General features: G+C 38.7%; 1 protein-coding gene across 1 annotated transcript; it reads left to right on the forward strand.

The window, feature by feature from the left end:
* The first annotated feature begins 2,082 nt into the window (after positions 1–2,082).
* Positions 2,083–3,742, forward strand: LOC108437709 (interferon-induced transmembrane protein 1-like). Its single transcript, XM_017714990.2, has 2 exons — positions 2,083–2,394; positions 3,372–3,742. Exons 1-2 carry the CDS (start codon positions 2,098–2,100, stop codon positions 3,570–3,572), a joined length of 498 nt encoding a protein of 165 aa, XP_017570479.1. The 5' UTR covers positions 2,083–2,097; the 3' UTR covers positions 3,573–3,742.
* The last annotated feature ends 8,500 nt before the right edge of the window (positions 3,743–12,242 follow it).

Genomic DNA, 12,242 nt, shown 5'->3' on the forward strand with positions numbered 1-12,242 from the left:
CTATGACTTATTTAGTGGCTACTATAAATTATTCTATAGCTACCATAAAATAACAGCTACTATCAATGATTCAGTAACTACCACTAATTATTCAGTACCTACTATAAATTATTCAGTAACTATGATGAGTCAGTAATTACTGTTACTCATTCAGTAATTACTATGAATGATTGACTATTATGTTAGTATTCTAATGATTCAATAATTATTATAAATGATTCAGCATGTCTCTATAAATTATTCAGTAGCTGCTAAAATCTTTCTTTATCAACTATAAATTATTCCGTTTTTCACTACCTACTGTAAAGTTTTCAGTAACTAACCAATATAATTCACGGGGGTTGCGGATACTGGAGCCTGTCCCAGCAGTCATCGGGCAGGAGGCAGGATTCACACTGGACAGGCCACTAGTCCATCGCAGGGCTAATATTATTCAGTAATTACTAAAAATTATTTAGTGATTTTCTATAATGTAAATGTATCAGTATCTACTCTTAAGCTAAAGTGTAATGAGAGAGAAATTGTACAGCCCCCTTTTTCCACCCTTTGAAAGCTGTTCGTCTTTTTTTTTTTTTTTTTTTTTTTAAATGCAAACTAAAGTCTCTGTGGTTGTGCTGAAATATTTGCATAATGACACAGTCGGCGTATAAAATATTTGTTTGCAGGTCATGAAGGTGCATAGTTGGCCTATAGAAGTGCCTTTTAGTGTGTCTGTCTGTGTGTTTTCCTCTCTCCCTCTTTGTTTGAGCTTCTGGCAGAGACTCAAGCCTGGAAATTCCCCACACCATCTGTGGATTCTGCCTCTGTGCGCAGTCCTGCAGGAGAACTTTACACACTTTTGAGTGTCTCTCGAGCCAATCTTTTAAGTAAACACTAGCGTTACCAGCCTAGTCTTTTTCAGCTCGTATCTTTCAGGCAGTCTGTGGAGAGGTAGTAAACTTCTGCCAAGGCAAGGCAGGTTTGTTTGTGAAGCACCTTTCATACACAGTGGCCATTCAACTTGCTTTACATAAAGAAAAATAGAAGCATTAGAATGTTCCTGAGATCTAGCACCTCAGAAAGGCTTTTGCAATGATAGTTACAGTTAAAAGAAAGTTGCAAAAAAATGACAGTGTGTGATTTTACTGGAGTCATTTCCAGCAGCCTAAGTGAAGAAGTTACCTCTGTTGATAAAGCTTAGGAGAATATTTAGCTGTCATATAAATAAATGAACTTAAACATTAAGAACAGGGAATTAAAACAAAGGACATACGAGCTATAAAACTGGACAACAGTATAATTAAAATAAGCAGAAAATGGGTCAAATGCAGTAAGGATATAGTACAACATAAAAGGAGATTAAAATAAATGCACAGTGCAGTAAAAATAAAGTGCAAGTTATGGAGCTCAATCAGACACACAAAAAGAGAAATGTTTTTAGCCTGGACTGAAAAATTGCTGCATCTATTGTGTAAAACTAAACTTGAACCTGGCTATTATCAGCTTTACCTGACAGCGTTCTATAATAGTGGCTGTGTCCTGTGTTTAGTGACCTTTACCATGTTCCCTCCCCCATACGTTCCAGCAGCAAAGTGATTCCCAAATTCTCCAGGGCTCTCTCTTGTACTAACACGCTCATGCACTCTTTCACTTTCATTTCCCTCCACATTGAAAGCAAAGAGGTTCCATGGAAACGAAACCAATGCCTAGCAGAGAAAACAAAACAAAGGCTTACTGTTAAATCTCATATACTACAAACTGATCAGAAACAACTTTTTAAATGAAGTACTCAAAAAGTCAAACATTTAAAAGCAGATGGTCTGTCCTACTGTCAAGTCTGATTTTCTTAGAGTAATTCTGAGCCCAAGATGGAAAAATCTTTGCTGTTGAGACATTAAAATGCTTTTAAATGCTTTTCCTGAGAAGTTGAATCATTTGATCTGTCCTGTTTCTCATCACATATGATTATTAAAAGGTACATTAAGTATCACTTTTCAGTGTTGATTTCTGTCTCCTGTTTTTTCCTTCTTGCCTGAAGAGAGTCAGAGGAGAAAAGAATTACATGTAAGATGCCTTGAGTTAGGAATGTTCTAGAGCGGGGAAAATGAGGCAACAGTGATGTCGCAAGACAGATTCCCGGAAAGTGTGTGGGTGTGGATTTGTTGTAACTTGCGCTCCTGCAACAAAGGCAGACAGATCCAGGATATCCAGCAGCACAGAACTCGCACTGCTACAGAGATGCAAAGCTCTTACAGACCCATGGAGAATTTGCCCCTGCAGGGAGTCACAGGAGATGGAACTGTGGTGGTTCCCATGCCTGAACATCCTAAAGATTACATAGTGTGGTCCATGTCCACCCTCTACTTCGGAAACCCGTTCTGCCTGGGGCTGCTGGCCTTTTATTTCTCAGTTAAGGTGAGTACAGCAGAGCAGAGTTCTGAGATTCTCGGTGTGAACTATCAGCATGTGGTGGTTGTGAAAATGAAGCTGTTCATCAAGTGTTTGGCAGATTATAAGGCCTGCCTTTTATTAGGATTAACTAGTGTAAACAGTAAATTGTTCTCAGTGAAAGTAACTCAAATGTGACGGCAGCCATGTTGAGAAGAGCGAGTTATGATCACACATGATGCTACTTCGACGAACACTGTGAATTTTGAGTAACCGATTGCATCCCTGAAGAATATTAAGAATTTTGTCTAATTTCAGGAACCACCACATCTGAAATCTAATCATACTTTTGCAGATTAGTGATTTATTTTATACTAATCATCAGTTGTGTTGTAACAGCTTCAACAGCAATAATACAATACAAATAACAACAAAATATGATGTGATTACATCTATTATTGTACATATATTGTAAAAATACATGTCTTTCACTGAATGAATGAGGGAAATGACATTTTAATGGTTTTTGGTGGAAATATGTCAGACTGTATCATGTTAGGGTTAGTTTTAGAGCAAGAATGAAACTACACGTTTAAAATTTCTAAAGCTCCTAAAGTCTTTGGTATGTCCTATTCTACTGCTATGGTTTGTATGAGGAGATTGCAAGGCTATGTTCTGTATTTTATGCATCTGGGTGTGGATGAAACATCTGAGCTCAATAAATGTGTCCACATACTTTTGGCCAAAATCTACTAAAAAAGTAAAATGTTATCCTTACCTAAACAAATTGCAAAATTCAGAGCTCTTGACAAAATAGATGAATGTTGGTCGACAGGGCAGTCAGTCTCATGTTAACATTTTTGTGAGAGTTCCCTCTACTTACCTAGAAATTGACCCTTTGACAACCAACCCAGTTCTCCCTACTGACAGTTCTTTCAGAGATGCGCAATGTAAAGAGCCATAATGTATCTAAAGTCTGTTTTTATGGCTTGTGTGTGTTTCAGTCCAGAGACCGGAAGATGGTGGGAGATCTATCAGGAGCAAAATCATACGGATCTACAGCTTGCTGCATCAACGGATGGGCCCTCGGTCTGATTATTCTCTTCATAATAGCTGCCATCGTCATTATAGCAGCAACTGTGCCAGCAGTTGTGAATCGCATTCAATCAATGTCTTCTTCTGACAGTTACTCATACAGTGGTTAAATTAGTCTCTTAGCTGAGCAAAACGACCATTGTCAGCATAAAAATTTACATTTCACTCTTTGTAGCTGGATGCTTTTTATTGTAAGAATTTTTTTTAAGAAAAAGTAAAATTGCACTTGTAAATGTTTAATTTTGGTGTCTGAGTAATTAAAGAAACTCCATACATGAAACATTGATGTACTGTGTTTATTAATGCAGGTCAAACAGGCAACTACACAAGTAATATTTTATTAAAGTTCATCAATTTTTAGAGAACACTTTTTGTAATCTTTGCCAAAAATTCTTCTCACTTTCTGGCAGCTGTCAGTGAAATCTATGGTTACTGGGAAAAATCGAGTTTCACTGGCTGCCCCATGTTCTGTAAGCAAGAGAATAAACAAACAATGTTGACCACAAACATTCGGCCAATCAGGACAGAGAAGAGACTCCACTTGCCTGTCAGTCACATTGTTTAAGTACAGTAGAGCGCTGTAACAGAGACATTAGCACATGTGTCAGGCTGCAAGGGACCTTTACCAAACATAAAAATGATAAAAGTACAGCACCTCATAAGCCCACATGTAGGTTTCTCAAAGAACTGATAATCAAAAAGAAAAATGTAACCTTGCTTCGTTTGCTTTTTTTTTTGCTTATGTTTTAGAGGCATCACTGTGCTGATCCATTATCTATTATTATTATTATATATTATTATTATTATTATTATCCATTATTATTATGATCCATTATCTATTCTGTTCTGGTGGCAAATTGTCGGTGAGCCACTAATAGCAAGATACCAACATCTGTCGTTTTATTTGATTTTGGACACATAGCAGGTTGCCGTGTTTTCTTATTTTAAATAATCATAAAAATAGAAAATATGGTTATATACAAAACTAAGCTTGTGTGTGTGTGTGTGTGTAATATTGCACATATGTAGAGGGCTGAGGGGCTACCTATTGGTTTTAGTCAAGTCATTTCTTGTCATTATTAGTGAACAATAAAATTGTGTTGCACCTCTAAAAGGTTCCATTAGCATAAAGATTGTGTAAATATATAAAAGAGGGTATGAAATATGAGTTAAATACAAAATAACAAAAAATAGGGTTTTCTTGTGGACAGTGATCAATTGATCAGATTGTGATAATTATATACACAATCAAACAAGTAATAACATTAATAAAGGGTAATTTATTACTATGAGTTATATAGGCACTAAATACTAAATTAATAGGCATGCAGAGAAAAGTACAGAGGTTCACCGGATTAGCCTACTGGAATTCGCTGAGACTGGCCTAAGTTTAGATTAAAAGGGGGGCACACTAACACAGCATGCTTTACAGCCTTGAGAACCGAGGAGGAGAGTTACCCCGGAACACCACAAAGACCAGCCTGGACAAATGAACAGAGTGAGCTTCAGTCTCTGTGAGAATGGTGGCCTCTCCTAGTTCTTCTTTAGCAGTGGCTGGTCACAGTTTTACTGGCATGCAGAGGCAAACTTCTGTGATTGCTTGCAGTCAATGCTGGCTCACTTCTGCCCATGATTCAAACTTTCCAAATGAATTGATGGAACTTGACAAATGCAGCTTGCTTAAAACTATTCAATGTGCAAAGTTAACAACACCTCTGTCAGATCACTATGTAGAAATAAAACAAAATGAACTGAACAAAGAGACGGTGAACTGAGAAGTGAAACAAAAGCATAACTCAAATCTAAAATATGCAGTGCGAAGGGAGAGAGGACTCTGCCTCTTTATCTTTCAGGAAACACTTGTTCTCTGTCACTTCTGTTTCTTCCTCTTTTTTTCTAGTCTACTTATATGGACAGACCTCTTGTAGCTGAAGCTAAGGCACTAACACTAACACTAACATTTCTAAACAATGCTTAAATGAAGTTACACAGTATAGAGTAAAAGAAATTCTGACTATGTTATCTAGTTGGTATTGATATTTACGTAGATATTTATGGCAGGACCTCTGTGGCATTTTCCATGAATGTAGTCATCTAAAGTTACAAACTTACACTGCGCTACTTCTATGGGAAAGGAAACATGATAACTCAAAATAAAAGCTATATGAGGTTAAAACATGATTCAAAGGAACATATGGATTTACTAAGGTTATGATATTTCTAGAATGAGAAAATAATTCATCAAAGATCAATAATATAACATTAATATTAGTCAATAATAATCTCAATGAATAAAATTGGGTTACAGTTTAAGAATCACAATAAAGCTAGCAACTAAAAGGAATTTTAAGGAATTTTGCTGCTCACCTCAAGCTTGTTTGGTCATTGCTCTCTCTGTATAGCCTGTACTTTGTTAGGGTCTTTGTGAAGTCTTTCCAGATCTTACTTTGCAATTCTAAGCCTTGTTACTCAATGTTCTTGGTGTTTTTTGTGGTCATTGACCTTCTACTTGATTTCTGGTTTTTATGGTTTACTGGATTTTGCCTTTGCTCTGGTTACCTACATTTACATTTTACAGTTATGGCATTTTGCTGACGCTCTTATCCAGAGCAACTTACAATTTGATCTTTTTACACAGGTAGGCCAAGGTGGTGTTAGGAGTCTTGCCCAATTATATTTTATAGAGAAACCAGTCCTTTACTGAAGAAAGCTTGAAGAACCATCTTTTTTAAAAGGGAACAGTGGCAAAATTTCCACCTTCAAAAATGAATCAGCTGGTGTCTTCATTCCCCAGGTTAAAAGTAAAGGTGATGGAACACAGATGCTCTGCTCCAAATTTTTAGGAACTTTAGGTACAATAAAGTTAATAAGGTAAAAGTTCAAATATGAACTTGTTAGGACTGACACTGAAGGAAAAAAGCAACATTTAAATTTTTAGTGTCCACATTTTGACATAAAACAGCAGTTCAACTAAACCAATTATAGTGTTGAACTAAATTAATATAGAACTGCTTCTTTGTTTAAAGGGTTTTATTTAAAGATCAGGAGTGTAGGTGAGATGCTGCGGCAGCAAAATTAATATTTCTTAGCTCACTGTGCAGAGAGGCTGTAGAGATCCTGTATGGAGGGGCAGCAGCACCCTGCCCTGTTCTCCACATAATAACAGACCCCTCTCTCTCTCTCTCTCTCTCTCTCTCTCTCTCTCTCTCACTCTCTCTCTCTCTCTCTTGCACTCTCTCTGTTTCTCTCCACGTATATAAGCTGGAATCAGGTTTTCTGGGGCTGCAGTGAAATTAGTGCTCCCGGTCCACAAAGGTCTCATGAGCTGTAAGTCCACTTGCAAGCCAGTTGGCTCCATGGTGGTGAAAAAGCCCAGCAGCAACTACCTTGTATGGTCCTCTGCAACAACCTGTATGTCAACGTCTGCTGTCTGGGGTTCATCTAGTCTGTCAAGGTGAGAGACAACAGCAAGGTCATCTCTCTCTCTCTAGATGGGTCAACAGTTTCTCACATTCATAAGTACATAACTAATGCTTTAGATTCATAGTACTTAATGAATAATTTATAAATATTAATATAAAAATAAGGCTGCAGTTTAAAGGATTTACAGCTGCTTCTTTGATTTAATTGCAAAAGAAATAGAAGAAGAAGGTAAATCTTATGAGAATACCTGCTTTCAGGTAGAGTGTGCCAGCTGTAAGCTGTAAGCTGAAATAGAACTGTGTATCGTGATGCTTTCTCATGATCAAATGTCCAACAAGGTGACTTACAGCTGCTGTTGCTGCTTCCAGGTCAGATTTAAAAACAGCAGTGAACTCATTTGAGTGGTTTAACCTGGACTGTACATACACTGAAGTGAGTGATGTACTAAATATTAAGCTAAGGGGGCAAATTTAGAGAGTCATCAATAAATGACATCACAGGGGGACATGAAACTATCACCCTTGGTACAAAGTCATTTCTTGCCAGTTTGCGACATATCAAAATCTTGGCTGGAGATTCCTCTCCCCGTCTGCAGAGGTCACTCTTTCCTGAGTTTTAACTGCTGGCTGCTCACCTGAAGCTTGTTTGGTCATTGCTCTCTCTGTATAGCCTGTACTTTGTTAGGGTGCTTGCCCTGGTGGGGAATTGAACCCCAGTCTACAGCGTAGAAGGCAAAAGTGTTAACCACTACACTAACCAACTTCAGCCTGTTTGTATTTTCCCTGCTGTAATAAAGTTCTCTCACACTTGGATCCACTTTCACATCAGTTCTTCATTGTCAAGAAAAAAAAAAAGAAAAAACAAAAACAAAATACATATCAAAGGTATAAACTGTTCAATTATACTTGGACTTCCTTTAAAATGCCACTGACTCAGGCTGCAGACACAAAAGTATACATGATGAAGAAAGCAGAAAATCCAGCACCATGTTTAAAATAGCAATAAAGTGTTACAGGTAAACCTAATCATGTCAGACTCTTCTCTACTGTTCCTACAGTAACATGTGGTTTAAACACAGGGGAAGTATGGGTGGCACAGTGGCGCAGTGGCAGTGGTGGACAGTAACTAAGTAAATGTAATTTGTTACTATACTTAAGTAGTTTTTTCGTGTATCTGTACTTTTCTTAAGTTTTTCCATTCTGGGCGACTTTTTACTTTCACTCTACTACATTTCAAAGTCTAATATCTGACTTTTTACTCCACTACATTTTGAGAAACCTGTCGTTCCTTTTGGTTTCTGTGTGTATAAAAACATAACATGTCAAAACGAAAGAAGTGCAAAGCCAGAGCACCAATCAGGGCCCAGCGGTCACTTTGTTCTGAGTTGGTTTTGACCTGTTGGTCATACCAACCCAGTGCAGCACACGGTTCAACATCAGCACTGCACAAACTTTTGAGCACATGCATCGACCTACATGATGAACTAACCTAACTTTGTGTAAATAAACCACAATATAGAAATATGTCCACATATGCAGTCGTGACTGGTGCGTTTCTTTTTTTCTGAATTCATACAAACACTTTCATTTTATAGTAAATTAGTTTGGGCTGGTTTATGTTTATGAACAGAGGCCTACAGATCAACACAGTAAAGGAGCTTATTTGTGATCCTGAGTTTAAAGCCAGTTTTTATTCAACTTGTAACTAATTTACAAAGTAATCTTAAACTAAAACTTTGCTTGTTTGTAAAAGTGATTTCAGAGCCACTCGGTTCTCCCTGATGAAAACTGTTTACCTTCAGTGTTTTGTGCTTAAGATCATTTTAATAGACGTCAGCGTCACTAATTAATGACGTTCTATTAAAAGACTGGTTTACCAAGAGAGACGCTGGAGGATTTTCACCTGAAATGAGTTCATGAAGCGGGTCTTGTTATAAAAATGATAACAGGACATCAGAGCCAGAATTACTCTTTTAGTACTTTTACTTTTGATACTTAAGTACATTTGAAGGCAAATACTTTTGTACTTTTACTCAAGTTGAGGTCTAGAGTAAGGACTTCTACTTTTACTGGAGTAGTATTTTACCTTGGGTATCTCTACTTTAACTCAAGTTCATGATTTGTGTACTTCATCCACCTCTGCGCAGTGGGTAACACCTCACAACAAGAAGGGCCTGTATTCAATTCCCTGGCTGGACAATAGAATAGAATAGAATAGAATAGAATAGAATAGAATAGAATAGAATGCCTTTATTGTCACTATACACAGTACAATGAGATTAAAAGCAACTCCATCTCAGTGCAAACACACAATGTAAACAAATGACACAGAATAGAATGGGGAGGGGTTGTGCACAGTTCTATGCGTTTGTATATATGTGTATATATGTATGTGAAATAAATATAGAAACAAAATAAAAAACTATGTATTTACAAGATATAAATATGGAGATATTTACAGCTGTGTTGTGTGTGACTAAATATTGCACATTGCTAAATATTGCACATATTCCAGTATAATTGCACATGTACAGTATGATTGCACATTTCCGTATGCAGAGTATTGCACAGTAGCTGGTAATGGAGTCTGGGAATAGACTGGTATGTAGGTGGGTAATGGAAGTCTGGGGATAGACTATCAGTGCATCTGTGAGTTGAGAAGTGTTATTGCTTTTGGGAAAAAACTGTACTTAAGTCTGTTTGTCCTTGATCTGATGCATCTGTACCACCTTCCTGAGGGCAACAGGTCAAACAGTACAAATCTGGGGTGCGAGTTGTCCATTGTGATGCGTTTCGCTCTGCTGACGCAGCGGGAGGTGTAGATGTCCATCAGGGATGGGAGAGGGCAGCCAATAATCTTCTGTGCTGTCTTTACTACCCTCTGAAACCTCTCCCTGTCTGTCATGGTGCAGCTGCCGTACCACACTGTGATACAGTACGTCAGCAGGCTCTCGATGGAAGAGCGGTAGAAGGTCAGCAGCAGGTTGGAATCCAGGTTGTGCTTCCTGAGGACTCTCAGGAAGTGTAGTCGCTGCTGAGCCTTCTTGATGACAGCTGTGATGTTGTCTGTCCAGGTGATGTCGGTTGAGATTTGGACTCCGAGGAACCGGAAGTGCGGATCCTCTCCACACACTCGCCGTTGATGGACAGGGGGTCTGGGTCAGTGCTGTGCTTCCTGAAGTCAACGATGATCTCTTTTGTTTTCTTGGTGTTCAGAGCCAGGTTATTCTCTGAACACCAAGCTACCAACTTCAGGACCTCCTTCCTGTAGGCTGTCTCGTCTCCTTCTGAGATGAGTCCGACCACTGTGGTATCGTCGGCAAACTTGACAATGAGGTTGCTGTCGTAGGCCGGACTGCAGTCATGGGTGTAGAGGCAGTACAGGAGGGGGCTCAGCACACAGCCTTGTGGTGAGCCGGTGCTAAGCATACGAGTGGAGGTGAGGTGGGGGCCAAGTCTCACAGTTTGGGGCCGGTCGGTGAGAAAGTTCTTGATCCAGGCACATGTGAGGGGGGGGGAGTCCGAAGGTGCCCAGCTTGGTGATAAGAATGTCCGGGATGATTGTGTTGAAAGCAGAGCTGTAGTCCACAAAGAGCATCCGGACGTAGCTGTGCTGCTGCTCCAGGTGGCTCAGTGCAAAGTGGAGAGCTGCTGCTATGGCGTCCTCTGTTGACCTGTTTGCACGGTATGCGAACTGGTGGGGGTCGAAGTCTGGGGGCAGGGTCCTTCCTGTGTGGCGTTTGTATGTTCTCCCTAGGTCAGTGTGGGTTTCTTCCCACAGTCCAAAAACATGCAGTCAGGCCAGTTGGACAAGCTAAGTTGCATCTAGGTGTGAGTGTATATGTCTGTGTGTCAGCCCTATGGTGGACTGTGGACTGTGTGTCAGCCCTATGGTGGACCTGTCCAGGGTGTTTTCTGCCTTCTGCCTAATATTCCACTGGGATAGGTTCCATGTGACCCAGAAGGAGAGAGCGTAGTATAACAGAGAGAGAGACAGAGAAAGAGCAGTGCAATAGAATCAGTTTTTTGCAGTGTAGATAAAATGCACTCATTCTAAAACCAGCCCAATCTGGGCTCGACATGAAAAAATGTTTACCTAATATTTCAGGCTCGGGTCAGGCTGCAGGCCTCCAGCAATGTTTACCAGGACATAAAATTACTGAAATGGAATGATTTGTTTTATTCATATTTGGTATTTAAAATATTATTTCTTGTTTGGTTTTAGGTGAGAAGAATGAATGAATATTACTGAATTTACTGAAGGAATATTTTCAAATGTATAAAAGCTGTAGATAAAATGTTTCTGTGTTAGCAGGATGTTAGAAAGGAGACATGTGGAAAAGTTGTAGATCTGGAGAGAGAGAGGAAATTTGCAGAGGACTTTAATAATGACGCCTGTAGGGAAAAATCTCAGTTTTTAACAGATTTGTTTTTGTTTCTGCTAAAAACCATATTTTCGCTCTTCTTTTGTTTAGTTAGTAAACAATTTTGTTTATATGACAATCAACATTGCAGAATCGCAGCACATTTTGTTGATGTTTAAATAAAAAGTAGCAGCTGCACATTTTAGAGAATTAAAAAATTCCAAAAACTTTTCAAAACTTCTGCACAGGTCTGTCGCTGACATATAAACAAAGTTTTTTCAGAGTGGTCTGGTGTCAACTTCGCCTCTTATGAGGTTTAGGTTTTCACGTTAGTCCTAGGTGATGTTCTGCAAACATTGAGTGATCAGAGGTGTATATGTATAAATAGAATTGTTTGGATGGAACTGTGGTTTCTTCTATGGTTACTTGTACCAGCCTGAGAAGCCTGCAGAGATCTTTAGCTCTTTATTATTGTTATGCACTGCTGAGAAAGTAGCTACAATGCTGAATTTCATTTGTAAACCATTTGCTTGTCTACGGATTGAGGGCCCAAGAAATTATTCAGCAGCTTTTTATTTTAGGAAATTGAATATGTATATTTGATACCTGAATCTGTCTTATTTATCATTGTTCTAGAGGTGCATAATTGGGTTTCCGACAATGAGAGGCATAATTATGAGATATAGACAATTCTTGCAGCAATTATGATCAATGAAAAAGGATTAAACATTTTTATACTGCAGTGAAGAGAACTGCTTGTGTGTAGAAAATCAGTTTTAATAAGAAAGGTGTTTACTTATCTTGAAGCACAATGCTGTTCTGTGCAGTGACGCCCCCCTGTAAGTCTGCCACCATGCACCTGGTGATGTTCTGCAGAAAACCACATAGTTTAAACCACAGGATGAGTATATAAGAAATGACTTGCTCTTTTCCTGTAGGTAGGGTTTTATAGTGTCTGTGTTTTTTAAAGGTAGGTAGAGCAGCTTCATCATAT

Source organism: Pygocentrus nattereri, chromosome 11 (assembly GCF_015220715.1).
Source record: "Pygocentrus nattereri isolate fPygNat1 chromosome 11, fPygNat1.pri, whole genome shotgun sequence".
Lineage (NCBI taxonomy): Eukaryota > Metazoa > Chordata > Actinopteri > Characiformes > Serrasalmidae > Pygocentrus > Pygocentrus nattereri.

Bases quoted from the DNA above. Each gene is read 5' to 3' on its own strand.
- LOC108437709 (XM_017714990.2), top strand. From the start codon at position 2,098: ATGTCGCAAGACAGATTCCCGGAAAGTGTGTGGGTGTGGATTTGTTGT. The intron at 2,395-3,371 runs GTGAGTACAGCA...TGTGTGTTTCAG, and splicing joins CCTTTTATTTCTCAGTTAAG to TCCAGAGACCGGAAGATGGT.